Raw genomic sequence first — 27,860 nt, 5'->3', positions numbered from 1 at the left:
TAAATACTTTCTGACATTAAAGTTTTTTTTTTTTTTACAACGGTCCCAGGCTCCCACTATAAGACCCTGATAACAGATTGTTGAGATACAGACTGAGTTCGTTGTCACAGTCGTAGTCGAAATTCATCGGGAGCCTCATACCGTCGTCCAGGGTCGGATCATGACCGGTCGAGGTCATTGGACCAAAATCAACAGCACTCGAATCATCCATCCGTCCACCGCCGACGCCTTCTTTCACCGCGCTCTCGGCGCCGTGGGGCTGGATCGGCTGTTGTTGCTGTGGTTGGAGTCCTGCTCCTGTGACAGAGGAGGCAAAGTTGTCCATGTCATCTTGATACGGTTCGTCTACCACCCGGGAAGAGTGGACTGAGGAAGAACCCATCATGGTCGGGTTCACGCCAGAGCCCGTCAGATTCGGCTCCGTGAGGGCGCTGGTGTATGAATTCGAAGGCCGGGACTGTGACCCTGAAAGGCTCACCGTCGTCGTCGTATCCGACCGCCTGCTGCGGACTTGGTCGAGACCTTGGGCACTTTGGCTGAAAGGCAGTGGTCGCTGGGCAGATTTGGCGGCATCGGAATGCCCACCACCACCACCACCACCACCTCCCCCTTCCCCCGATCGAAGAAGGTGGTCGAAACGATCCTCCAAAGAATCCAGCGTCTGCAACAGCCCGATCGGCGAGCCCCAGAACTTGATGAATTGCTTGTACGTCAGGCGCAGGACGTTGTACCTGGCCTCGGCGAGCTCGCGGTTGCCGCCCGAGGGCCCGAATTTCTTGTTGAGAAGCTGCACCGTCGCGGCGAGCCAGATGGAGGTAGCCAAGAAAGGGTTCACGTAGCGGACGTGTGTGCTGCTGCACCGGTTGAGCAGGAGGACGATTCGGTCGGAAGCTTCGACGTATTGCTGGAGCCCGTTCGCGTTGGGCTTTTGCGTCACGCACATCAGCAGCGTGCCGGGATGGCGGTTCGCCTCGGAGATGTCCCTGTCCGAGCCCCGTCTTGATGAGAGATGAGGCTTGACGATGCCCGTGCAGAATGTGTAATAGTGCGCGATCATGAACCTCGTCAGCTCTGTCAGGACGTATATGCTGTATTTGGCCTGGTGCAGCATGCTGCTGACGGGCAACTGATTTGGTTCGACAGACGTAAAGGCGAGCGGCTCGCCGTGGTATTGCAAAGCGTCCGGAAGAGCCAGGAGAGTACACTGGAGCGCATGTGAGATTATGGAGAGCTGGTCTTCCACCGTGTTATTGTGTGTCCTCTTGCTGTCCTGTCCTTGGGTTGGAGCGGGCCGAGGCTGCTGCTGCTCAGGCTCACAATATGTCGTCGTCCCCAGCGCCCTTCCCAGATACGACGTCGTCTGTGCATCTCGAGTGAGCGAAATCACAACTAGATTCCAAGCTACGGGGCTTTCGTTGCCGCTCCGTTGGAGAAGTTTCCATCGGTCTGCGGGCTTGGCCGCTAAGAAACAGCTGGCATGAAATTTCTGCTGGAACCACAGTCGATCTTCAACTGGCAAAAACACTTTGCTCTGCGACCAGTTCAGGCCCGTTGGGACGCCCCTGACCGTGCTTGCGAAAGTGTCCATCTCCCACACGGCCCACCAGCAGCGTCTGCGCTCCTCTTCTTCGCTCCAGGCGAGGATATCGTCGGCCGTCGAAGGGACATGGTCGTGCTGCTTATCTGCATCGAGTCTGTGCAGATCCAACTCGTGCGCCACACGGATACAAGTCCCAAGCCACCTCCAAGCGCGGCCATGCACTCCCTTGGTCAATTGGAAGAAAGTCGTCAATATAATAGCTTGCAAGAATTCTAGTGGGGGAGTGTTGTCTGAACACTGTGTCAATGATTCTTCTTCGAAACGCAGGGCCACTTGATGAAAGTGGTCGGCGCAAGGAATCTCGCTGGGCATCTCATCGAAAGGGTTACCCGGCATGTGGTCTGAGGCTTCGTTGAGGAAGCGAGCAGAGAACGAGCACATGGACGCCAGAAGCGCATGTAAGTAGAGCGATGGCCCCATCGACCTCAGCTTCTGCGTAAAGGTCGGCCTATGGAATAATGAAAAGGCGGTCATGTTGGAGAAGTAGGCATCGATCCTTTTAAGAGAGAGCATGTCAGCCCGTGCGCGCGGGAACATAGCATTCGCGACGAGCACTCTGGTTTACTCACAATCTTCCAAGGACAGCGGGAGAGATGTTCAACGCGTGAGACGTCTGCGATATAGCATCGGACTCGTCCATGGAGCAATTTATCAAGGACTCGCCGAATGGCACCTCATTAGGCGCCTGGCCCCATTTCGCTGGAGGGTCAACGAAACCAGAAGAGCCTATTTGGGGAACCATATTAGGCACGTCAGGACAGTGGGTTGACAGATCTCGTCGGTTGACGGCGGTTGTCGTGATTGTCGTCCCGGGCGAGGGCATCTGAAGGGGTGGCACAAATGTCTGGGTAGGCGTGAATAGGCTCGCTGGGTGACTTCTCCCAGATGTCGAGGTTTCGTCTTCGTTGGCCATCGACACACTGTGCCATTCGGTGGCGGCCATTTCATGATGGCTTGTCTGCTGCTTGCATTCCTCGCTCCGAAATCGTTTCTTCTTGGAAAGTCGTGGTTTCTTCTGGGTCGAGCCTGAAAAAGAAAATAATTGATAGGATACTCTGATCAGCAGTGTGTCGCAACAAAACATACAAAAAATGGAAGAATTTTAATAGTACCCTTCTTCGGCCCAGGACGTAGTCTCTCCAGCGGATAGGTGCAGGTCTGAGAGCTTTTCAGACAGAGGCTGCACGATGGTATTTTACGATCGCTGTGATAAGTCAGCGCGCTGCCACGAGAGCGCTCTCTCTTCTATCAGTCACAGCTTCGCTCACCATTTGGCTTTGCGTCTACCACCAAGTCGTTAGCAAGGACATAGTTCAGTTTTCATCCAAGGGGGAAAAAACAACAAGATGAAGGCGACCGCACGCTACGTACCGTCGGCAGGGTTCGCAAGAAACATCAGGCATGGTCAATGGCATCGTATTGTTGTCGTGGCTCATCTACTGTACCATGTTCAAGAGTGAGGACCACCAAAAGGAAGATTGAGAATCTGCTTAGAGGGTGGAAAAAATGGAGATTTTGAGCTGATTCGGTCCCCTCGACTTGCCGTTCCCGACCAGCTGGTCGCAAAAAGTCGCCCTGTGGGGCCCCGCGCAAAAGTTTGGGGAGGCAAAGATAACGATCTTTACCCGAATAGGCAAGTCGGATTCACTCAGGTTACCCCGTAGTTCCCGTACTCCACGCACAAAGTATTGCGGATTAATAACGGAGTAACTTCGATAAGCACAATCTGTGCCAGCGATCTGACTACCTAGGTACCTAGCTATGTCTGGCATCGCCTCCGCGTCCTCCACATCTTCTACTCCATCTCGCCAATGTTGGCCTCGACCTCAGGACCCATCCGAGTCCTCCCAAGATTCACTCTCGAGGCACGGATTACTTTACACTTGACACTTTGAAGTATGGACAAATTCGAGGAGCCCACAATCCAAACTCAACATCAACCTTGTGCCCACCCAATCGGGTGTGTCTCAATCTCTCTCTCTCTCTTTCCGCCCTAGCCGCCTACTTTCTGCACGCTAATGCTCTCCATGTCGACTTTGCCTTTCAGATCTTCGACCTCTTCAGCCGGTGCCTTGTCCATTTGGTCTGCCTCCATCAGCCCATGGCCGTCTTTGGTCAGGTGGACAATGACGGTATCTCCGAAGATCGCTCCAACCTCTTCCAGGGAGAGGCCGGTGGTCTCGGGGATGTAGAAGTAGACAATCACCACAGACACGACGTCGCAAGCCACCCAGACCAAGTAGTATTTCCATCCGATGTTCTTAAAGGCCGTCGCCGCCGGAGTGGTGTAGGTGATGGCGCCGATAAAGTAGGTGAAGAAGGTGAGTCCCAGCCCCTTGGCTCTGAGAGTCGTGGGATAGATCTCGGCGCACCACACAAACTGTGTTGGATCCAAGAAGAATCCGTAGCATACCCCGAAGAGGAAGATGAAGAACAATGCGGCACTGAGCCCCGGCTTGTCCTGTGTCCCGACGTACTGCCTTTGCAGCAGAGCCTCTGCCAAAAGACAAGCTCCAGTCGTAGGGATCCCGATCACTGCAGCCCCGAAGTCAGCTCCTAGAACTCCCATCGCAAGAGGAAACACGTCGACTTACAAAACATTTTTCGCCGACCCATCCTGTCGACTGCAAGACTATTTGCCCAATTTGCCGATGCCGCAACCACAATGTAGACAGCATACATGAGCAGGGGCATAGAGCCTGACAGGTCCAAGCTTTGGCAAATGAGAACCACGTAGTTGGTGATGCCGAGAATACCGGCCGACTGCATGGCGAATATAAGGAAGATTGTCAAGACGGCTCGCTTTCGCCAGGACGGGTGTCGAAACATGTCCAAATATCCCGCCTTGGTGTGCTTGTCGAACTCGACCTGTCTCGTAATCTGGATGTATTCGGCGCGCGCAGCTGTGTCGCCGGGATCGGTTGGATCGTGATGGATCCTTCGAATCACGTCCCATGCCTCGTCTGTGCGACTTTTCAAGCTCAGATACCGGGGTGACTCTGGAAGCCACCAGACGCCTGCAAGCATGAAGAGTGGCGAGACACAGCACAGCGCAAGGGGAAGTCTCCATTGCACTGTCAGGGACTTTGCAAAGTAACACGCATAACCGATCCACGCAGACCTGGAAGACATGTGTCAGGATCAAAGAAGCGCACACCGAGCAAAAGGAATTAGGCGACTTTGAAGCTTACGTGAAATAACCACCAGCGAACCCCCCTGCTGTGAAGGCCGTGAGAGCTCCTCGACGATGTGGCGGAGCCACTTCCGAGATGTACAAGGGAACCAGCGCGAGCAACATCCCCAGTCCGAAACCTTGTAGGAAACGACATGTCACCAACATGGGAACATTCACACTGCCGGCGACCAATGCTGAACCGATCAGGGAGCTGATGGCGGAGACAATCAGGCTGTTTTTCCGTCCAACCCAGTCGGCGAGCCATCCTTGGAAAATGGCGCCAAAGGCGGCACCTGCGGCAAATAGGGAGCTGACGGCTCCTATGATGCTGGCCGTGTACGAGCTCGTGGCTGTTGGGCGTTTGTCAGTAAGCGTGTCGCTGTTTAGCTCTGTAGACAGCAAGAAAAACTCACGTTCAAGGTCAAAGTACAAGTAGAAGCCGGGCACCCCAATGGAAGTAGCGAAGATGGCGTAACAAAACCCATAGGTATAAGAGCCCAGGGCAACAAAGGCCACGATGAGCTTATTGAAGAGTGTTAGTTTGACCATGGTGAGACCGAGAGATACCGAGATGTCTCTCTTGTCGCTGTTTTTTTTTCGTTCAAAGTTATGTTTTTGGAGGTATGGTTCGTTGGGGGTCTCATGATAGTTCTATTTGTATCATGGCTGGCTCTAGCCACCATCACTAAACCCATCTTGTTTCTTCGTCTCTTTTCAGCCTGCGGTGCAATTTCCAGGGGGTGTGAAAATGCTCTACGGCCTGACTTGGAGCCTGTGGGCTCCAAGCTGAGTTACGGGGTGATGCTGGAGCGATCAATTAGTGCAAGATCGGCAGTGTCGATGCCGAGATGCTTGGACCTATCATTCTCTACACCAACCGAAATACCCCGTGGGGGAGCCGCCAAACATTTGGAACCACTCCGCCTAATGGCGGATTGCGTGATTGAACACCGAGAGAATCGGGATAGCGACACCGGGCTAGTCTTCGTTCACAAGCACCAAAAACGCTCAGAATTCCTCCGTTATCGAAGCGCGCTAGAGTCCCGTTTTGGCCCGATGACAACATCGCAACATTACGCCAGTGGAGGAGTTCTTGCTGGTCATGCTAAGAGAGGAAGAAGAGTCGTCTGAGGGTTCTCGTCTCTCCTGTCACCACCCTCGACGAGCGAAATAGATTGGGCACAGCCAAGAGAAAACTTCCAAAAAGACGATGAACAAAACTTCGTAAAATTACTCCGTCGTAGTTTGTTACTCCCGAAGCAACACAGCAACAAAAGATAATCTGATAAGCTTGTATTGAAGCCCTGACAGGGGCACTATGGGTAAAATTGCGATATCTAAGATGCATGCCTTGAATGATACTACTGGCCGCCTCACTCATATGGAGCAAGGAATTTCCTAGCGCTGGCGAGCTCCCGGGTGATAACGTCAATGTGTGCTTGACTTCTTGGTTTAAATACACACTTGAACGGAGCTGGACCATGCAGTAGACCTTCAATATAGTTGTCGGGGTCCAACTTGACCGGTTTCCCCGTGGCCGGGTCTAAACCGGGAAGGATATCAAAAGCCCAGAGCAGTTTTGCTGCGATTCTCCATTGCGTACGCTCTGCCAAATGGATACCGGGGCACATACGACGTCCACTGCCGTAGCCATAATGATGTACGATGAGTTAGCTTGTAGCCATCTACTTAGGATGAAGAGGGAATGCTTATCTCGGTTATCGTAGTCGGCACCACCGGCATAGTCGTTGGCGAGCTTCGGATGGTTGATGTATCTCTCAGGCTTGAAGCTATAAGGGTCGTCATAGCCAAACCGCTCCGCATGGTGCAGAGCCCATGTAGGAATGAATATAGTCGAGTCTTTGGGAATCAACATTCCTTCGTAGTAGTCATCTTCGGCCACGCGGTGGGGGATGCCGACAGGCGCCCTAGAAGAAAACATTAACAATATGCTCGAAATACTGTGAGTGGCGACATACGCAGGACGCCATCTCATGCCTTCCTTGATGATGCAGTTTATGTAGGGAAGACGATTGAAATCTGACCACTGGGGCATCCTGTGGCGGTGTGGTTAGCACAGTAAATCTTGAGGGAAGAGAGAGCGAAGTCTACCGTTCTGTACCACACACGGCGTCCAGCTCCCTCTGAGCTTTAGCCTGGACGTGAGGGTTCATAGCGAGGCAGAGAACAAGAGTCAGCATCGTGGAAGAAGTCGTTTCAGCGCCACCCTCGACAAGCAAGCCGAAAAAGTGGTCAAGCTCTTGCTTGCTCAAGGGGGAGCCCTTTTCTGTGTACTCATCCAAGAGCTTGTCGGCGAGGGAACCAAGAGAGGTCCGAATGTCTCCCCGTTTCCTTCGTTCGTCGACTCTTCTACGCGCCTCGCTCCAGATATTGTGCATCACAGTCCCGGCGTATTTGGCTCGGGTTTTCCAGGGACACAGGAACTCGGGCAGATACTTGAGCACGGGGAACTCGTCCACTGGCGGATTTGCTCCAGGCTCCAGGGCTTCTCCGAACTAGACACATTGTCAAAACATGGATACCGTGCAGTGGTGCTGCTGGTCAACAATACCTTGTCCAATGCATCGTAAACACACTAAATATGTCGGTCAGTACTTTTCGCAAAACCATATCGAGCGAGCACTTGTCTTACATGACCCCAGAAGTCCTCATACGACAGGGCTCGGTGACCGAATACCAGAATGCAAGCGATGGACGAGGTCAGGCGTTTCATGTGGTTATAGAAGTCCTCGGGCTTCTGGATGAGATCATTCAACAAGACTGTCACCCTGTCGAGGGGTTAGCTGCCGTAGACTTGAAGCTAACAAGGAACGAAAGGCTTTGAGACACCCGCCGTCAGGTATCAGAAACCAGGACTCACTCGGCATCTTGGACAGGGGCAACTCTCTCGTCCAGTACTTTTGGCTAACACGGCACGTTAGTTGTCTTTCCAAGTACGGTTTGAATGGGAGGGAGCCTTACAGAGAAATTGTGGGTGGCAATCTTGCGTTTGGCTTTCTGTCTTTCATGGTGGTCTTGGAACACAAGGCTGTCTCCGTGGGTAACCAGATCATTCACGAAGCTGTGAGGTCTCTCTGCGTAGAGCAACCCCTTTTTGTCTACCAGATCATGAACTGCCTTGCGGTCATAGAGGACGATGACATTGGAGGAAGCGAACTTGAGGGAATAGATTCCGCCGAACTCCTCGCCCCATTCCTTGAATCTGAAAGAAACCCGTTAGTTTGGAAGGTTATACACGAATCTCGTGCATTTCACTTCGATTGACTTACCTTTTGTACATCCCAGTGATGGGTATCTGGTGAAGGTTTCCCAACAAGGGTAGTGTAGGAGGCCCTGGAGGCATGCGTTTGTCTCTTCGCCCGATTTGAAGGATGCGGTAAATTCCATAGGCAACAATCGCGACGACGCATATGTACCAAGCGGTCGTCCCTTGGAAGCTCTTAGGCATCGAGCGCCAGTCCACTCTGCCGGCCTCTACCGCCATTGTCGAGTCTGAATTCCCGTGGTCAAAGGTGTAGCGTAGCGGTGATGTCGGCAAGCTTGTACCGTCGTGAACAGACTATATGCAAAGGCTGAATCGAAAACGGGAATATATCTCTGGGCCTTTTTCTAGCTTACAGGTCTGTCTGGGGAAACTACGTTGGCTGCGGCGGTATATTTAGATATTGATCCTTTCCTACGTAACTCATGGGTCGACTTGCTCGGGAGCTGCGCGATTGTCTTCCTCCCGTAAACGGCCCGAATTCGTCGATTCCCCCATGATGTTTGCCCCAGTGTCTCTAACCCACAAATCCAGATACTCGGCCCGGAGATCGCATCCTCAAGGCTGGCGGCACAATTTCATACTCCTCCAGACTTTTGGCCAAGTTGACATATCAGTACTTTTATCTGACTCCTCCCCAGCGCGGGGTGGTGTCCTGGGAGCAGCCATTTCGTTACCTGCCACTCTCTTATTCCAAAAAGAACCATTTGCTCCGTAAGTGGAAGAACAATCTACATCCGAGTATGTAACTATTGGCAATAAAAAGACACCTTCATCGCTGACCTGTGTTTATCATCTACACCGAAGTAGAGCCATAGAAAAATGTCGAGCACAAAGTTCACCATGGAGTATTCTCGGTAAGCACAGTATTGGTCTGTTTGTGCAATGGTTGCCAAGCTTACACTCATTATCAAGGGTGGGCCGCGCCGGACTAAAGGTGTCCAAGATCATTCTGGGAGGCATGTCCTTTGGAAGCAGTGAATGGCAGGACTGGGTCCTTGACGAGAAGTCCTCTCTACCCATCATCGAACATGCCTACAAAGCGGGCATAAACACATGGGACACTGTAAGTCCTTGCATTCTATCTACACGATCCATGGTCCCTGGTCTCATACAAGAACCAGGCAGATATCTATTCCCATGGAGAAAGCGAAAGGATCCTGGGACAGGCAATCAAAAAGCTCAACATTCCTCGCGAGAATATCGTGATTATGACAAAGGCGTATTTTGCCCTGAGTCAAGACGGTCACCAGATCCCCTTGACCGAGTGCATGGTGAACGACGGGCATCTAACAAATCGAGTTGGATTGAGTCGCAAGAAATTGTTCGACGCCGTGGATGCATGTGTAGAACGGCTCGGCACCTACATCGATATCTTCCAAATCCACAGGCTTGACAGAGATGTGCCCAAGGAGGAACTAATGCGGACGCTCAACGATCTGGTGAACTCTGGAAAAGTGCGCTATATCGGTGCCAGCTCGGTGAGTTTCTTTTTACTCTTATTTCCGACAGTTCTGAAGACGGCCATACTAATAAATGGTGGGACGTTTTAGATGTCAGCGTGGGAATTTCAGCAGCTACAGGCAATCGCCGACAAGAATGGCTGGCACAAATTCATCAGCATGCAAAACTATTTGAACCTGCTTTATCGAGAAGAGGAGCGAGAAATGCTGCCATACTGTGAAGATACCGGCGTTGGAATCCTGCCCTGGTCACCCCTGGCAGGAGGTATGCTCGCACGCCCATGGGGTTCAACCACCAAACGAGATGAGACCGATCAGCATAAACTCCCCCATGGGATGGTGGAAGTACAGAAAATCATTGTCGAACGCGTTGAGGAGCTTGCACGGAAGAAGGGCGTACCCATGAGTGCTATATCCACCGCCTGGGTTCTGCGGAAGGGTGCCTGTCCCATCTTAGGGTTGACTTCAAAGGAAAGAATCGATGATGCGGTTTTGGCTTTGCAGGTCAATTTGACGGATGAAGAGGTAAGGTATCTAGAGGAGCCGTACCTGCCACGGCCTGTTACTGGATATTAGTTAGGTCTGAATGTGAAAACATACACTTGAAAAGCATCACCAGCATAGTCATAGCTCAGACTTCCGAGTAACAATGTACTACTGTCTTGATGAATTGAAACTCTCGATACCTCCCAAAGTCAGCCGCAAGAGTTCTGCATGTCTCGAAGTTCTGCCACATCATTCTAGCTCGAGGTTATTGTCAAAGGGGCCGGCGCGGACCAAAATGAGATCCACCCGAAGATGAAATTTATCCGCCTTACCGGACTATCAATGGTGGCCTATTAGGGCCAATTGCACATCACCATTGATGTGACGGTTGGTCTCGGGAGGAAATCCAGGTCTAAATACACGCACTGGCCGGTTTATTATGCCCTGGATGGACATCGCCTGGCTCCTGCGAAGACGTCTACCTTGGGAGTCTGCAGATATCATCTCGTGTTGGAGGGTCAACAGCTCCGTTGTCGTGCTCAAATGGCAACCTGGACGTCGCGCCTCGCTAGTACTTGACGGCTTTCACTCATCCGACTACTTGTTGGGAAGTGATATAGATCTTGTCAGCTTACTCTGCTCAACAAAGCTTTGTACGATGATACCAAAAATGGTAAGCCTCCGAGAGCATCTCGCAAAAGCTGTCTGATTGACAATGCCTCTATCAGTCATCGATGGAACACTTTCTCAGGTTGAATCCTTTGCTCCCTTTGCTGTTTGTGGTCGTTCTCCTGTATTTTACCCGACAATATCTACACCAGACCCGGAAAACTGAGGAAGAGGACGACCTAAAACGAGTTGATGGATTCAAGAGCGGCGGAAACTCTAGAGATATCGTCGAGCATATGAAGTCCACAGGGACAAACTTGGTCGTTTTCTTCGGATCTCAAACTGGAACAGCTCAAGACTACGCCGGAAAGTTAGCGAAAGAAGGTCATTCTCGGTTTGGATTAAAAACTCTGGTCGCCGACATTGAGGACTATGACTACGAAAACCTGGTGGATTTCCCTTCGGACAGCGCCGCCATCTTTGTGTTGGCGACCTATGGCGAGGGAGAACCGACCGACAATGCCGTCGACTTTTGGCAATTCATTACCGACCAAAATCCTCCATTTGCTTCAGACAAAGAAACCCCTTTGAGTAGTTTGAAATACGCGATGTTCGGGCTTGGAAACTCCACGTATGAGCATTTCAATGCCGTCGTTAGGAAGGTGGACAGTTGCCTAGAAGCTCATGGTGCCTCACGGCTGTGTGAGACCGGCGAAGGAGATGATGGCGGCAACAAAACTACAGAAGAGGACTTCTTGACCTGGAAAGAGACCATGTGGAAGCGTCTAGCTTCCGAGATGCATCTGGAAGAGTGCGAGCAAGTCTACGAGCCCAGTTTCGACGTCCAAGAAAAGGAAACACAGTCAGATGCACCTCTCGTCTACCTTGGAGAACCGAACTCGACGCATCTATCTGGCGAGCAGCGTGGTCCGTTTGGCGCCCACAACCCATACCTCGCGCCGATTGTCGAGTCCTTTGAACTCTTTACCGTGCCAGGACGAAATTGTCTCCACATCGAATTCGACATTGGTGATTCCACCCTAGCTTACCAGACCGGGGATCATTTGGGAGTTTGGCCCATGAATGCCGATGTCGAAGTGGAGCGTTTCCTGAGAGTGTTTGGTCTCTGGGACAAGCGAAACACAGTCGTTGAAATCAAGGCTGACAGTCAAGGGAAGGTGCCTTTTCCGACCCCAACCACCTACGAAGCAGCAGTTCGATATTACCTCGAAATCTGTGTGCCTGTCTCCCGGCAGTTTGTTGGTATGCTGGCGCAGTTCAGCCCTTCTGAGGATGCCCGAAAGCAGCTGGCCAAGCTGGGTAGTGACAAAGAGTATTTCCACCAAGGAGTCGCCGCAAAGTGTTTGAATCTGGCCCAGCTTCTGGAGGCCATAAGTCCTACCCTCCCTTTTTCAGACGTGCCTTTCTCGGCTATAATCGAGAATATACGCCGACTGCAGCCTCGGTACTACTCCATCTCATCGTCGTCTCTGGTCCAGAGCCACAAAATATCCATCACTGCAGTCGTGGAATCTCGGCAGGTGGCTTCAGAGACAAAGTACCTGAAGGGTGTTGCAACAAATTATTTACTTGCTCTCAAACAAAAGAGATCGGGCGAAGTCAATCCAGATCCGTACGGAAGGACTTACCATCTGGAAGGTCCTCGAGGCAAGTATACGCTTAAGGTACCAGTATACGTGCGGCCATCCACCTTCAAGCTTCCCTCTGACGCTTCATTACCGGTCATCATGGTCGGCCCTGGGACGGGTGTAGCTCCTTTCCGGGCATTTGTCCAGGAGCGAGCGTTTTTGGCAAAGTCAGGCCAAGAAGTCGGCCAAACAGTTCTCTTCTTCGGTTGCAGGCGGCGATCAGAGGATTTTCTCTATGAAAAAGAATGGCAGGTAAGGCAATCTCTTGGGCATCGCGCGATTGTTCCTCCTTGGGCTAAGCAAACGGAATCACAGGACTACAAAGATGCACTTGGGGAGAAATTTCAGCTTTTCACTGCATTCTCCCGAGAGACCAGTCAAAAGGTCTACGTTCAACATCTCTTGGCTGAGCAGTCGGACCTCATTTACAGCCTCTTACAACATAAGGCTTATTTCTATGTCTGCGGGGATGCGGCACACATGGCCAAAGATGTCAATGAGGCGCTTGCGCATCTGGTAGCTCAAGGGGAAAAGATTTCATTAACTGAGGCTGAGAACCATATCAAAAGAATGAGGAATTCGGCTCAATACTTAGTATGTCCTTTCCTCCCCATACTGCTTTTTCTGACCGCCGACGACTCCGTTCTACCCCATGCTAATGTTCTACAGGAGGATGTATGGTCATGATGCGAGTTCCAGAGTGCAGTCGAAATTTTTTACTCTCCGGGGCTGTGGCTTTGCAGCTGGCGGGGGATCTGACGGAACGCCTTCTAGACCGACAGGTAGATGGATATGTGATTATTCAAAGTGGAGCATATCTCCACAACTGTTCTGAACCCATTGTGAATACTATGTTGCGATACTCGGTATATGCTGCGAAGCTACCATCTTCTCCAGGATTGGTACATAATGCCATTTTCTCAGCTGGTGTTTGATGAGATTCTCCGACGAGCTGAGACCATTTCGTAGCGTGAGTCTGCTACACGGGGCAATTATTTGATCTACCAGTAACGAGGGACGGTGCAACTTTTCGCAAGTCGGACCGTCAAGGATAAAACAGTTATATGGTGCCAAAGAAAACATCACCTGAGCGATTGTCCATGCATGTCTGTAAACAGCGACTCTGTAAAGGGAAAGACGACAACTCTTACATTGCTGGCTACCGTAATACTCACGAGACGAGATGGCTCACGGACGCGTGAAAGGCTGGATCCAGGACGAGGTAAAAATCCCTGTTCCAAACGGACTTCTGCAGGGGAAAATCGACTGACATACTATTACAACTGTTACAGGAGGAATATCAGGGTATTGATAAGACGCTTGGATTCCTCAATATGCCCAAAAGTACGGTACGGAACAGAGCCGAGAAAATACAATCCACGCTCAATATGGAGGGATCATGTTGGCTTACTTTTTATTTTGGTAATAGGACCATAAAGCGGAATTCGCAAAGGAAGAGGAGGAGATCCTCGAGCAGCTGTACAAAGGGTGGTTGCGCTACTGGAACAAGGAGTCGATGCACGACCCCGGGGCGAACCAATCACGCAGGTTCTACGACTTTAAAGAGATGCTCAGCTATGACATGTTCGGGACCACCATGCGAGGCAAGTTCAAGGAGCACTTTGAGAATGTGTTCCCGTACTACGTCGACGGCCAGATGGAATACAAGGACCTCGAGATCGTTGTGCTCTCTCCGACTCACGCCTTCACCACGTGCTATCAGCACACCTGGGGAAAGGCGGGCGGAGATCCCTTCAACATCACATTCCGAAGGACGGGGATTGCGAGGAAGCAAGATGGCCAATGGAAATGGATCCACGAGCATCTTTCGTTCCCCGTAAACATGGCAACCAGGCAGGCCGACTACAATTGTGAAAGCAATGCTCTTGAGTCGTTCAAGTTTCAGGAATGAGTTGGCCATTTAAGGGGAAAACGTTTCTCATAGCCAGAATTGTGCAAACTTGAGGACTTGAGTCGTGATCTTTTTAGTATATGACCGACTGCGGCGATTTCTTGCTGGTCAAAAACCCTCGCCTCCTCATGTAAAATCTTGGTAGATGATCATTATTGATTTTAGAGTTACATATAGACCAGGAGACTTTCTTTAAGCTACGGATTTCACGGCTCGTGTAAAAGTAAGAAAAACACCCGCCACTGGGGGCCGTTAATCGGCTCAATGTCGTACGTAGAGGGGGGATCAGAGTAACAGCCCAGGGCGGACAAATTGTACCTCATCTCTCCGATCCAGTCAATTTCGAAGCATTTCACAAAAAAAGAAAAAAAGACCCGAAACTCACTCGACTTGATTGGGAAAACAGTTAAGAGGACCATAATTTGCGGCGGATGGTCTCGTGTCCGGAACGATCTGTCGTTATTGCTCTTTTGTGAAAAGTCAAGACCCTTTTTGTCCTCTAAACAATTTGAAACCCGCCAGCACATCCTTTTGCAACAGATGGCTCCGTCCACCAAGACCCGGAGCGCGAAGACTTTCACTGCGGACGAAATCATCAAGCACCACTCAAAGGAAGACTTGTATCTTGTCGTTCATGGCAAGGTCTATGATGTGACGAGATTCGCAGATCAACATCCGCAAGTCAACGCCCCTCTCTCTGCATTTGCCATAGAAGCTTTTGCTAACGAGACAGCAGGGGTGGTCAGGAAGTACTCATCGACCAAGGCGGCGTTGACGCCACAGAGGCATTTGAAGAGGTGGGACACAGCGAAGAAGCACGGAAACAACTTGCAGAGTTCTACATCGGCGAACTGAGGCGGCAGGTAAGTGGTCTCTCTCGTTACTCGGAAGATTGGAAGACCTGCGAATTAAGATTGTCTACAGGCCGACGACGAGAAGCTGCTGGGTGCGCGAGGAAAGGCTTACAAGAGCTATCACGATGGCTCCACGTCTAGGGGTATGCCGACTTACGTATGGGTTTTGATCGTAGTGGTAGCCAGCATGCTTGTCATTCTGGGATTACAATTTCAATTTCTATAGCTGATACTGGCGCGGACCAGTAGATTTGGAGTAATTGAGCTAACAGAATCTGCGGCTTGTGAATTTGACAGAGATGGTAGTCCGGATTAATGCTTTCCTCCTGCAAGGTCTCCTCAAAAGATGTCACGAAGCGTGGCGTACCGACCTTCTCGCAGAGGTGCTGTCAGTACAGCCATCGTTCGCAACGGGGAAGCAAAAGGCCTCTTTTATTCAAAAAACCATGGATGGCGACACCCTACTTGGATGTATGGGCCATCTTGACGAAGTCGCCAATGTCCTCTACTTCATGCTGAGGGACAAGGCTTCGTTCGTGACAGGGGTGAGACATTATACGCGTGTCTCTAGACCCGGTAGTTTAGCTAAGATGCTCCCAGCCCACTAGTTTTACCCGCCGAAGATATCGATGAAAATGGAGGAAAGGGCTGCCGCACTCACACTCGAAGTTGCCAGCAGGCTCTCAAAGCATTCTTAGCCTACCTCATCTCACGGAGACGAGTCCTAACGGGACATGCTCCGTGGAGAAGTGTATACACCTGTCATGACTTTGCATTCCTCAGATTAAACTTCCTGCTGCGTAAGCTGTTCAGGCCGAATTATATATCAGGAGACCCAAAGTCGGAGTGTTGATTGTCGAATATTTTCAAATTAGAGCAAAGATTGTTGCCACAAATCTAGAGTCTCTCTCTCTCTCTCTCTCTCTCTCTCACACACACACAGAGGTTGCGCCTGGTAGAACTTCATCCGTTTCCGTCTATGGCATAGTGGAGCATGCAGTGGAGCCCTGAAGCACCGACGAATTATTTTACGGCTTCCCCACACGACAAAGGAGTCTGCCAAAGGTCGCAGAATGCCCCCAAGGCGAATCAACATAGTCAGATTACCAAAAACCAAGTTTTGCAGTGTCAATCATAATGCTCGAACCTTGTCATGCAGAAAATTCCGGCGTTTGGGATGCTTCGGTGGGCGGACTAACTTGACTCGAGCAATCAGATTCATACATATTACATTTTAGCAGGCTTTTCCGGACATATTGTTGATGCACGTTCGCCAAGACGTTGAAATTAGTCCGACTATCAGACAAATGGGTGACAACCAAACTGTTCATATACACCTCGTGCGTTATATTGAGGCGATTGTCCAATTTGATTTTGAAAGCCCTTTTTGCGCGGATTGCAGAGTGCTTGTTTGACAAGGTAACCCAGTTTTCGACAGCGATCATGGCTCAACCATTCCAACAACTCCCGTACCTCAGCTACGGTCTGCTGGTCCTGGGCATTTATGTAGTCTACCGAATCCTCCGGATTGGTAGGCGAGACCCGAGAATGCCAAAGGGTCCTCCTACACTTCCGATTCTGGGCAATTTCCATCAAATCCCATCGACAGGGATGTATAGGCAGTACGTGAAACCCCCCTGTAGAAACACCATTTGACAACTGGCTGAGGATGGGGACAGATTCCGCGAGTGGGCGAAAGAGTACGGCCCGGTGTTTTCACTGAAATTCGGACCGTCCAACATCATCGTTCTTAGCGACCGGGAGGCCATCCACGAACTTATCGACAAGAAAGGCAGCATCTATTCGGACCGGCCGACAACATATGTTGGTAACCTACTGACCAGGGGAGACCACATTGCAATTTCGCCAGCGGACTCGCTCTGGAGAGAAAAGCGAAAAGTCATTGCACACAACTTCTCCCCCAAGATGCTCGACGAGAAACATTTTAGAGTTCAAGAGGCAGAGTAAGTTCATCACGGCGGCTAAAGACGTGTAGTAAAGAGCTTGGCCTAACACACTACTTACAGGGGCATCGTATTGATGAATGACCTGTTGAACCATCCAGACGGCTTTTTCAACCATATCCGTCGATATACGGCGTCGGTGGCTGCGACATTAGTCTATGGCCAGCGAGGTGCCACTTTTGACTCCTTCTGGGGCCATGTATGGAAACCAACTTCTGTGGACTTGAAAAGACTAAAGGGCTAACGGACAATGTAGGCCGTCTACGACGTGATGACCAAGGTGAGCAAAGCATCTTTTTGGTGATTGAGTCGTCTAAAATATATCCTAGTGGACGGAATGTATGGAACCTGGAGCGAATCCGCCCGTTGACGAGTACCCGATCTTGAAATATATCCCCAAAAACCTCGCGTTATGGAAGCGACGGGCATTGCGAGCAGGAGACACCATGGACGCAGTATGGACTCGAGCACGTCAGATCATCGAGGCACGAAGGGCCAAGGGCGACAAACGCGACTGCATCGCCGACCGACTTCTGGACGAGTATAACGAGAAAGGCTTCCCGATGAGTCAACACGCGTTTAATAATCTCATCGGCGAGTTGGTCGAAGGAGGAGCGGACACGACGTCCGCACAGCTGTTGACCATGGTCCTGGCCCTGGCGCGCAACCCCTGGGTACAGGAAAAGGCACGAAAAGAAATCGATCCATTGTGTGGCTCCTCTCGCTCGCCGCAGTGGTCCACGGACTTCCAAAGCCTCCCGTATATCAACGCTATCGTCAAGGAGGGCATGAGATGGCGACCAGTGTATGTACATCAGATGTTCCACACTGAATATGTTCCGCCGTCACTGACATTTGTATGTGGCTAGCGCTGTGACTGCTCTTCCTCACAGAGTCAGACAAGGTATGTGAGGACACCCCTACATGTCCGAAATAGATGCTCTAACACGAGCCAAGATGACTACTACAAGGGTATGCTGATCCCGAAAGACTCGACCATCTTCATTCCCACCTGGGCCATCCACCATAATCCGGAAATCTACCCCAATGACGAAGACTTCAACCCCGACCGCTTCTTGAACTACCCTAAGCTGGCGAGTGAATACGCCGGGAGCGCCAACTGGAAAGACCGAGATAAGTCCAAGGCTACTCCTTCAAAAGCTTCTAAAGGTTGACTAACCTCTATGATACATCACTACGGATACGGTGCCGGGCGCAGAGTGTGCCCTGGGATGCACTTAGCCGAGCGAAACATGTGGCGAATAACCTCTAAGTTACTTTGGGCTTTCGACATACGCGAACCAGTCGACCCCGTCACCGGCAAGACAATCCCACTCGACCCGACCGCGTACAACCCAGGCATTACGCAGGCGCCTCTCCCGTTCAAGGTCAGGATCACTCCTCGTAGCCCTGAGCACGCCGCTGTTCTACGAAAGGAATATCGGGCTGCTCTGGACTTTCTCGCTCCCTTCGAGTCTAACGAATGATTGTACGATGTGACTGCTGGAGGCGAATGTAGGACCAGCGCACTTACCATCTTGCACTTAAAGTTCTTTGCGTAAAGCATGGATAACACGCAGTTTCGAGAGAAGTGATGCTGCGAATCAGTTTGCCCAGGTCAAATGAACTGCAAAAACAAAACCATGAAATAAATGTCATAACAAGACAAGATAAACCTCGTTACTTGAAACAAAGAATCTACCATCTCCAAGCGACGTCCTCATCTGATAGACGTTGATAAGATATTGTCAGAATCTCACTCTGGACAAGTAGGCACTAGTGAATTGAAATACTATTTACCTAGTAAGGACTATTCCGTTCTGAAGGGCTTATTTAGGTATAGTGTAAAATACATCGGAGTAATTACTATTGTTCCTCATTTAGTATTTCCTTCGCTGGAGCTTATCCACTATTAGGCAACTAGGATTAGTATAAAACCTCCCCGCCTAACCTTCCTAATATAGTATGAATAAGTACCACTAGGCAGAGAGGAACTCAATCTCAACAGCTACTGAATTATCTTTATTATATTACGAACAGGCCTAAGAAGGGGCTACGAAAGGAGGAAGGGAAGCGAAAGTATACCGGTGAGAAGTGACGATAGAGGTTAGTTATCAGGACCTACGCTACACAGCGGGTACTAATCGATTAGTTAACTATATATGATTATCTATCTATAGTACCTATAGATAATGACTTAACACTTAGGAAGCGAGAAGAATATATCCCCTACCGAATTATAAGAGTTAAGGTTCTTATAGCTGTCACGAACACCTATGTAATATTATACACTTAGGTTAGGCTACTAGCTAAGTCGCTAGCTTATTATATATATATAGTAAGCGAGATTATATCTATTAACCTTAAAGTCTTCTTTAAGCGTTAATATCTCTATCTACAGGCTAGTTATTCTATCATTATCCATCCTAGAGTATATATATTCACCCTCTAGTTAGGTAACTAGTCTAATAGTATCGTAGTCACTATTCTTCCTCTTTAGGAGGAAAGTCTATCGTAAATATTAGTATTCTTTAGTCCTACTATATAGGGCTATAAGAAAGAAACTTTATAAGAGTAGCTTAGGAGATCTAGAATCTAAGAATATATTACTCTTTAGTTCCTTCTTATAGCTTTTATCGAGGTAGAAAAAAGAAGATCGTCGGGGAGCCCTTTAACTCTAATAGTTAATTAGGAGAAACTATAGTTTCCTATAGTTAATAGTATTAATTTTAACTACCTTCTCTAGCCTTTTACGATATATTATTCCCTACGCCTCGACTTTATACTTCTACTCCTAGAATTACGTAAGGATATAGAGCTATCGCTAGTATTTTAGTCTACTTAACCCTCTAATAATACTATCTCCTCTTTCGGCGAGTTACCTTTACGATAACGTCTTTAACTAGACGATATAGGAATTCTAGAGACTAGAGTCTAACGTCTAGAAGCCGCCTAAGTTAAAGAGTATAGACGAGAGGCTAGGAGAGGACACTATAAAGCTATTATATTATAGAGCCTAGGATATAGATAACTCGTCGATAGTAGATATGATTCTTGAAGGGATAGGAACGTATATATTATCGTAAGCTAACTATTTCACTAGTAGTAATTCCGATAGAGAGATAAATAATATAAATAGCGAATAGCTAGCTAGCTTTAGTAGACTACTAAAACGAAAGCCTACTATCAAATAACTCACTAGTTAAGAGGCTAATCATCGTTATTACCTACGCGGTAGCTATTAGAGCGACAACTACAGTCTAACTATACGCACGCACGACCCTAGGAGCGCCTCGACGCCTCATTCATCCCCATCGGTAAGAACGTGGGTTATTATACTTACATAACCTACACCTCTTATATAGATTAAAGCGACACCGTCCGTTATTTCTTCCTACCCGCTCTGATTTTACTAGTCTTAAGGTCTCTGATTACCTATCTATAACCTACCGTAATGGGGAGAAAGGCAAGCTAGAACGTGATTAGTGGAATTTGCCTGTATAGTGTATAGGATGACACTCTTAGTCATTAGCTAGTGGGATCTTAGGCATTAAGTCTGAGGTCCTCTTTTTTCCTTTCTTAATACATAGATTATATCAATCAATTAGTTATTAGTCAAGCTATGGAATCTACCTGATCGGACGAGTACGGAAGGTAGTGAATGCGTCTACTGCGTAACTTGCAATACTAGTAACTGCGTCTCTAGCTGCGACCGGTGTCGTGGTTACGATCGACAGCACTGTAGGTCCAGGACTATCTGGGAATAGCGTTAATTCTCATGGTGCCCGGAGGCATTTTATCGCGCGTGGTGAACAAGTCTATATAGTGTAGTATCGCAAGATCTCTTTCTAATGGTTTTCCAGCCGCCTCGTGGACAAAGTATTTCTCTATAGTGACTCTCGTTAGAAATTATATTCTAATGTTCGCGACTAGGAGATGGGAACAAACGATATTAGAGGTTAAACTCGGGGATACTCTAGAGTTAGGTACTAACATAAGGAATACGAATTAGAAATGTATAGTAAATTTACTTTCTAGACCGCTAACGGCATGTAGTTAGTTAGGGCGACGAAAGAAATGTAAGTAAGATACTATGTTACTATATCGTGACGCGAGCTAATTTATATCGCATTAACTATTATAGAGGTGTATTATCTTTTCTAAGGCAGGAAGGGCCTCTAAAGTAATGTATAGTAGTAGTATCATATAGTGTTAAGTTTAAGATAGTTATATAGGTTATCTTATATGAATTAAAAGCTATTTACGGCGTCTCTATTTAGCCAATCTATTAACCTAATTCACCTTAGCTATATAGAACCCTAGCTAAGTTCCTTTTAGTAATAACAGTCTAATAATACTCTTCGCCTAAGGATTTCTTCATGAGAGAGACCGTCTCTATTAATATTAGAGCAGCTTCCTGAAGCTGGCCTTAGTCTCTAAGTGTGTTTACGAGGTTATTCATCGCTGAGATTATATCTAGATATTCTCCTCCGAGGATCTCCCTCCTCTTCTCCAGCACTTCTCTCTTCATCTGCGCCGCTGTCTTAAGTTGACCTTAGCCAAGTATATCCGCGAGGTTATCCATCGTATTTACCTTCTTTTTGTAATTGTTAGTTTTGAACAAGCAGGCTATCTGTGCGAGTAAGCTCTATACGGGGCTTAGCCAAGCGTGCGGGCGGAAGATATTCGACAAACCTTTCGGCGGACAAGGGTTCGAGTACAACAATGTCTTTGACTAGACGATCGGGAATTCCAAAGGCTAGAGCTCTATCGCCTAGGAAGCCCCCTACGTCGAAGGCTATAGACGAGAGGCTAGGAGAGGACACTACGAAGCCATCAGAGTTATACAGCCTAGGATGTGACTAAAGTAACTCGTTAGAGGGATGGAAAGTATTTATCGTCGAGAGCCAACTATTTCACCAGGGAGCAATACCGACTAGGAGGCTGAAAATGTAAATTACAAATGGTTGGCTAGCATTGATAGACCACCGAGCGAAAGCCTATTTGAAAGCGATAAAATGCCTCACCGGTTGAGAGGCTAGTCATTGGTATTACCTACGCAGCGACTATCATAGCGACTACCCTTAGAAGTCGCTAGGTAGGTCTAGTACTAAAGCGGAAGAGACGTTAACGATATATATCCTCGAATAATAGTGCACAGCGATTCCTAACATGAGATATCTAATAGCTACACTTCGTTCGGCTCGATATTTTTGATCGAGGTCACGAATGGTAGGAGTATAACCCCAGTCCTTTTTATTAACACACTAATAGATGACGTAGGTAGCCGTAGGGGCCACGGAATTTCAAAAATGGTCGCTATAACGGCCGCCATATAGGCACTAACTATGACTGGGCTCTCAACCGGTGAGGAATTTACAACCGTACTGCATAGGTATATAACAGATACATTCCATCCCCATATTGAGAATCATGTGTCCTCTCCTTGCAGCGCTCGTCCACACCATCTGGGCGGACGCTCCGGTTCCAAGGGCCTCGGCCTACAAGTAGTCTGCGGCCCAACTCAGTCCTTGGGGAAGCGAAGAATGTTCTTCGCCCCCACTCGTTGCTGCCAGAAGTGGACAGGGGGAAAACCCCTGAGAGATAAATTTTACAAGTAGAGCCTTGTGAGTGGGGAAGTGGATCGTCTGCTCTAGCAACCAACACCTTTTGAGGGCCGTTCGCACACGGGTAATCACTGGGTACCCTACCAGTATGTGACGAATCACTTCAAAGGGTTTCCATTTTGAAAGATGACATGATTCTCAGTCGTGGTACCTGCGCTGCTTGGTCTTTTTCCGTGCGGTGAATGCTCTCCGTAATTCTAACCACGACCAGCATGGTTGTCGGCCTTGGAAAACCGAGTCATGAAATGTGGATCTTGCTGGTCCTAAGCAGATGTAATCTCATGTATGGCAGCTCATTGAATTATCGAGCATGGCATCACCGAGGGCACTGCCATTGTCACGTGTGGATAGGGAGGAAGGGATTTTTCAGAGTTGTCGTGCGATGCCCTACTTTTCCAACCTGCAGTTGCCTCACCTTTCGGGTGAGAAGTTCTTTCGCTTCGAGTTCCCCCTGGCCTTAGCGAAGACGACTTTTTGATCTGCTTCCCTCGGTGACTCGAGACTCGCCACTCTAATTCGGTTCCAGGTGGGGAGCGGACTAGTCTTATTCTTAGCCTGCGAGGGAGAGCGGAATAGGTCTATCTAGGGGAGAGTCATGATAAATAATAAGGAGGGACAGTATAATATCGGCGTTACGCCCCGTCAAACTACACTACTCCATACCAATCCGAGGATTTTCCTTCTCGGGAAAACTGGGGCGAGAGAAGCTTTGTGTCAAACTCTACTCTGGGGATTATGCTCGGTCGTTGGTCTCCGCGCCCGGTCCGCCCAGTGAGTCGCAAGTAGAATGGTCTCTTAATGTGCCTATACATTCCACGTTGTCCTTCCAATCGCCACAGATTCAATCCCCTAACTCCCATCCTCATCTTTTTCCAACGCAAAACTTCGTGGAACTTTCAGCAACACCCAGTACAACACCCTGCTCAAGATGGTGTCTGCATTCCAGATCGGAGTAAGATACCGCTCAGCCCTTATGCTTGTAGAACTTGACCACAATCCACTGACCATTCGCCCTCCAGCTCATCCTCGCAGTGTCCCTTGGGTCCTTGACATATGGCTACTGCAGCAGTATCATCTCAACCACCCTCGGACAGCCAAGTTTCCTGTCCTACATGGGCCTGGATACGGCATCTAACGCAACTCAGCTCGAGGGTGCCACAAATGCTCTTTTCCAAGTCGGCGGTCTCTTTGGCTCCATCTCGTCCCTATGGATCCCGGACAAGATAGGGCGCAGATGGGCCCTCTTCATCGGTGGCACATTTTCCCTCGTCGGTGGCGCCTTGCAGACGGGAAGTGTCGACATTGCCATGTTCATTGTTGCGAGGTTCATCACGGGAATCGGCGTCGGTATGGCCAACCTATATGTTGATCTGACTTTTCTTCCTTCTACAAGGACTTCCTTGTCGCTAACCCTGGTCGTTGCTCAGGTGCTTTGGTCGGCTTGGTCCCATTGTACCAAAGTGAAGTCTCCCCTACCAACCTACGAGGGTTTCTCGTAGGTTTGCACGGAGTCATGATCTGCGTTGGCTATACATCTGCCAGTTGGATCGGAGTCGGCTTCTACTTTGTCCATGGTGGTAACCAGTGGAGAGGCCCCTTGGGCTTCCAGATGTGTTGGCCATTGGGGTTGATGATCGCCCTCCCATTTGTTCCAGAATCGCCTCGTTGGCTCCTCGCCAAAGGCCGCAAGGACGACGCGTTCAAGGCTTTCCGTACAGTTCACGACAGCGGTGTCAAAGTCAAGGATGGCCAGCACGAAATCGCCGTCAGGGAGGAGTTCCGTCTACTCGCCGCCCAGACAGCCCAGGAGATGAAAGACGATGTTCCTCTCAGCGCCTTCTTCACTCGACCGAACTTGTTCAAGAGGTGTGTGATAGGGTTCGGTGTCATGTTCGCAGCTCAAGGAACTTTTACTCTCGTTATCAACAGTACGTTCTCTACCCCACGTCATACCCCTCCCCACAAGGGCTAATATTTTCTCCTCCCTTGCAGACTACGGACCGATTTTATACAAAGGACTCGGCTTCGGCACTGTCGATCAGCTTTTGATTCAGGCTGGCTGGATCTCGGTCTGTCCCGGGGGCAATGTCATCAACGCCCTCATTGTGGACAAAATAGGCCGCACGAGACTCTTGAGTAAGTGACCCTTCCAGATTATTGAGAGAGGGAGATCTGGGGCTGATTTGGGATGTAGTGTTCGGGTTTGCGGGCACCGTTACCGCTCTGGTTGGAGCTTGTGCGACCGTCGTTGTCTACAATAATCATGGCCAGTCTCGTTCTGTTGCCGCCGCCGCCGTCTTCTTCCTGTTCTGGCACATCGCCTGCTTCTGCGTCTCGGTGGATGCTACTTCCTACATCTACGCCTCGGAACTCTTCCCGACTCCGCTTCGAGCCCGAGGTATCGGCATCTCCATATCTGGTCTTTTCATTGCCACGATCATCTTCCTGCAGGCCGCGCCCACTGCCTTTGCCCACATCAACGGTTATTACTATCTTGTCGGTACTTTTGTCACAATTTTCTTCTTCTTCATTGCTTGGTTTTACTGGCCGGAGGTAAGTGTTTCCCCGTATGCCCTGTTTTTTTCATTCCATCCTTGCCTTCATAGCTATAGATTACAGAGCTAACTTTTTATAGACTAAGGGAAGGTCTCTCGAAGACATCGCCGAGATTTTTGGCGACAATATTACTTTAGATGATGCCGAGGAAGAGGCCATCCACAAACGCTTCAGAGAGGGACATTACCAGGAGAAGGCCATCGCCCAGGCCGCCGGCGAGATCCGACACCATACGGAGAGCGATTCTCCAATTGAGACTAATGATGTTTCAATGGAGGTCAAATCATTGTAAAGGTATTGGACAGTTCGATCGACGAACTAACTTTGAGCATGTAGAACGTCACCGGCACGCACCTGATGGAAAAAAAAACTAGCCCCCCACAAAGACAGCGAGAGGCTAGAAGTATTATTAATACTTTTACCGTGGATCGTTACTACCGCTTTATCGTTCATAAAAATCTCCAACGTTTAGTGTCAAAACTATAATGACGAGGCTGAGTCCAGTAAAGATAAGCCTGATATCACATACAGAGCGAGAAGCCGCACGAGAGGAGTACGCTACTTAGAGGGGGGAAGTACCATCCTACGCGGCCTTAAGGAAAAGGGGTTAAATAGCTCGGAACTAACCTAAGCTAGATATACCTAAACTACTTTAGGCTCTATACTTACTAAAGGAGAAAAGTATACTTCTTGTACCTAACTCTATTCTAGTCTAGCTGGGTGACCCGTCCACATATAAAATAGGTCTTAGTATAAGGGGTCGGGTCATCAATCTACGGGTGATACATCCACTAACAAAAACTCTTAGTCATCCCCTATTACTTTCGCGTCTAGTTATAAGAGTGAAGAATTTCGCTATATTACCCTATACTATTAATCATCTATTATTTTAAGGGTTATAACTTATTTAGGATGCCCGAGGGGCCGTCCGAGCTTAATTTCGACTCCCTAGACTTAAGATACGGGTCGGTAGTAGATGATAATATACTAGATACTAGTGGAAGTACGTCGCAGCCCGCCCCGACACCGCTAGTTTAATAGCTACGGCCACTCTTAGAGTTCGGGGTTATTCTCTACACCGTCTACTAGATATACTATACGCTAGGCTCGAATCTAAGCGAATATCTCAAGCGGAGGTATAGTGTTAAAGGTAAGCTAGCTAAAAAGATCGCTAGCTAGGTAGTAGTATAGAACGTAGCGGCCGAGGTAACTCGTCTATCGGATTATAGCTTATTTATCCATAGGCTATAGTTCCGCGAGGGCTTCGCTTATAGCACCGCCGAGGCGTATAGGCATCTCTAAGCTAGTAAAGAGAAGCTGGAGCGATACGCTAGTGAAGCGTATAGCGTTAATACGTAGCGCTAGTAGAGAGAGTAGTGTATATATCGTAAGGTGACACTATAGTATTTCTTCGCTAAGGCCCTCGATTACTAGATTATACGGCGAGAGATACCTAGTATACCGGGGCTACTAGCTCTCGGTAGGATCAATACTAGCTTTAGCGGCCGTTACTATATTAGTAGCGCCGGTTATGACCGTAGTTAACCTAGTCCTAACGTAGCTTAGACACTTACCGCCGGCTTAGAGAGCGCTATAAAAGAGGATAAGGCCCGCTACCGCTAGCTCGGCGAACCTAACTACGTCTCCGAGATCTCGCCGTAGCTACGGAAGAGCGCGTTCTACTAGTACTTAGCCGGGTTAGAAGCTAAATTCGTTACTATATCCTATACTACGCCTAGGTTAGACGACGACGACCCGCGACTTTATAAGTTAGTCTAGTCTATCGAGCGTATACTATAAAAGGCGTATAAGTTAGTGCCGAACTTATTATATATCGATACGCGAGTATTGAATACATTTCAGGCCGGCACTACTAGCTAGGATCTATTCTAGCTCTTATAGAATAAGTTATCGTTCCGGAATTATCTCTCCGTACTTTAATCGTTAATATATTACTATACCCGTGTGTTTAAAGGTCATTTTAGTCGAGAGATGTTTATCGCCACCGATTCTTAGGTGAAGGTATACTATAGGGAAAAAACGGCCTAGGGATGTTAGGTTAGGGCTAGAAATTTCCCTGAAATGACCGTATAGGAGGGAACTCCTCCGTTAGTCGTAGCTCACTTACTACGATTAAAAGCGTCCCCTAGAGGATAGGATCTATTATCAGTATTAGTTATCATAAATTGTAAATTAAAAGCTAGTTTATTAACTTAAATATCCCTAGAACTAGAAGCGTCCCCTAGGGGATAGACCTCTCTTAGGGTGAGTCTAATCTCTCGTACTACGAGATACTATCTAGGAGTTCTAGCTAAAGCGTCCCCTAGGGGATAGACTACTCTTAGGGTGAGTCTAATCTCTCGTACTAAGAGATACCGTCCGAGAATTCTAGCGGAAGCGTCCCCCGGGGGATAGACCGCTCTTAGGGTGAGTCTAATCTCTCGTACTAAGAGATACCGTCCGAGAGTTCTAGCTAAAGCGTCCCCTAGGGGATAGACCGCTCTTAAGGCGAGTCTAATCTCTTAGACTACGAGACGATAGTCCAGAAGACTTAGCTAAAGCGTCCCCTAGGGGATAGAATAATCAGGCTTTATACATCAACCTTAGTCCTCCTTCTTACCTTATTACCTTCCCTCTCTTTCCTACCTTCCCCTCCCCCTTAACTACTTATTACTCTTATAC

At 48.9% G+C, this 27,860-nt stretch overlaps 6 protein-coding genes across 6 annotated transcripts; 4 read left to right on the top strand and 2 right to left on the bottom strand.

Moving 5' to 3' along the window:
- Positions 1 to 34: 34 nt before the first annotated feature.
- On the bottom strand, positions 35 to 2,543 carry AYO20_09859 (hypothetical protein; the record flags this gene model as incomplete). The annotated part of the gene is made up of 2 exons (XM_022648127.1): positions 35 to 2,096; positions 2,170 to 2,543. The coding sequence occupies 2 exons, from the start codon at positions 2,541 to 2,543 to the stop codon at positions 35 to 37; spliced, it is 2,436 nt and encodes an 811-aa protein (XP_022495876.1).
- Positions 2,544 to 3,593: 1,050 nt separating this feature from the next.
- AYO20_09858 (hypothetical protein) lies at positions 3,594 to 8,280 on the bottom strand (the record flags this gene model as incomplete). Its single annotated transcript, XM_022648126.1, has 13 exons — positions 3,594 to 4,135; positions 4,195 to 4,721; positions 4,792 to 5,125; positions 5,189 to 5,361; positions 6,240 to 6,357; positions 6,465 to 6,703; positions 6,755 to 6,832; positions 6,888 to 7,291; positions 7,348 to 7,371; positions 7,429 to 7,564; positions 7,657 to 7,700; positions 7,758 to 7,998; positions 8,066 to 8,280. The coding sequence occupies 13 exons, from the start codon at positions 8,278 to 8,280 to the stop codon at positions 3,594 to 3,596; spliced, it is 3,075 nt and encodes a 1,024-aa protein (XP_022495875.1).
- Positions 8,281 to 8,880: 600 nt separating this feature from the next.
- AYO20_09857 (hypothetical protein) lies at positions 8,881 to 14,177 on the top strand (the record flags this gene model as incomplete). Its single annotated transcript, XM_022648125.1, has 8 exons — positions 8,881 to 8,915; positions 8,974 to 9,124; positions 9,183 to 9,539; positions 9,612 to 10,046; positions 10,829 to 12,517; positions 12,581 to 12,781; positions 13,558 to 13,614; positions 13,695 to 14,177. The coding sequence occupies 8 exons, from the start codon at positions 8,881 to 8,883 to the stop codon at positions 14,175 to 14,177; spliced, it is 3,408 nt and encodes a 1,135-aa protein (XP_022495874.1).
- Positions 14,178 to 14,717: 540 nt separating this feature from the next.
- AYO20_09856 (hypothetical protein) lies at positions 14,718 to 15,257 on the top strand (the record flags this gene model as incomplete). The annotated part of the gene is made up of 3 exons (XM_022648124.1): positions 14,718 to 14,797; positions 14,914 to 15,040; positions 15,102 to 15,257. 3 exons carry the CDS (start codon positions 14,718 to 14,720, stop codon positions 15,255 to 15,257), a joined length of 363 nt encoding a protein of 120 aa, XP_022495873.1.
- Positions 15,258 to 16,474: 1,217 nt separating this feature from the next.
- AYO20_09855 (hypothetical protein) lies at positions 16,475 to 18,482 on the top strand (the record flags this gene model as incomplete). The annotated part of the gene is made up of 8 exons (XM_022648123.1): positions 16,475 to 16,653; positions 16,711 to 16,995; positions 17,059 to 17,194; positions 17,252 to 17,275; positions 17,325 to 17,800; positions 17,889 to 17,899; positions 17,953 to 18,165; positions 18,238 to 18,482. The coding sequence occupies 8 exons, from the start codon at positions 16,475 to 16,477 to the stop codon at positions 18,480 to 18,482; spliced, it is 1,569 nt and encodes a 522-aa protein (XP_022495872.1).
- Positions 18,483 to 23,550: 5,068 nt separating this feature from the next.
- AYO20_09854 (hypothetical protein) lies at positions 23,551 to 25,470 on the top strand (the record flags this gene model as incomplete). The annotated part of the gene is made up of 6 exons (XM_022648122.1): positions 23,551 to 23,574; positions 23,642 to 23,969; positions 24,050 to 24,550; positions 24,615 to 24,758; positions 24,817 to 25,175; positions 25,258 to 25,470. The coding sequence occupies 6 exons, from the start codon at positions 23,551 to 23,553 to the stop codon at positions 25,468 to 25,470; spliced, it is 1,569 nt and encodes a 522-aa protein (XP_022495871.1).
- Positions 25,471 to 27,860: the final 2,390 nt, after the last annotated feature.

This window comes from Fonsecaea nubica (genome assembly GCF_001646965.1).
Source record: "Fonsecaea nubica strain CBS 269.64 chromosome Unknown Scaff97, whole genome shotgun sequence".
In the NCBI taxonomy this organism is placed as follows: Eukaryota; Fungi; Ascomycota; class Eurotiomycetes; order Chaetothyriales; family Herpotrichiellaceae; genus Fonsecaea; species Fonsecaea nubica.
This window is presented reverse-complemented; position numbering and strand designations above follow the sequence as displayed.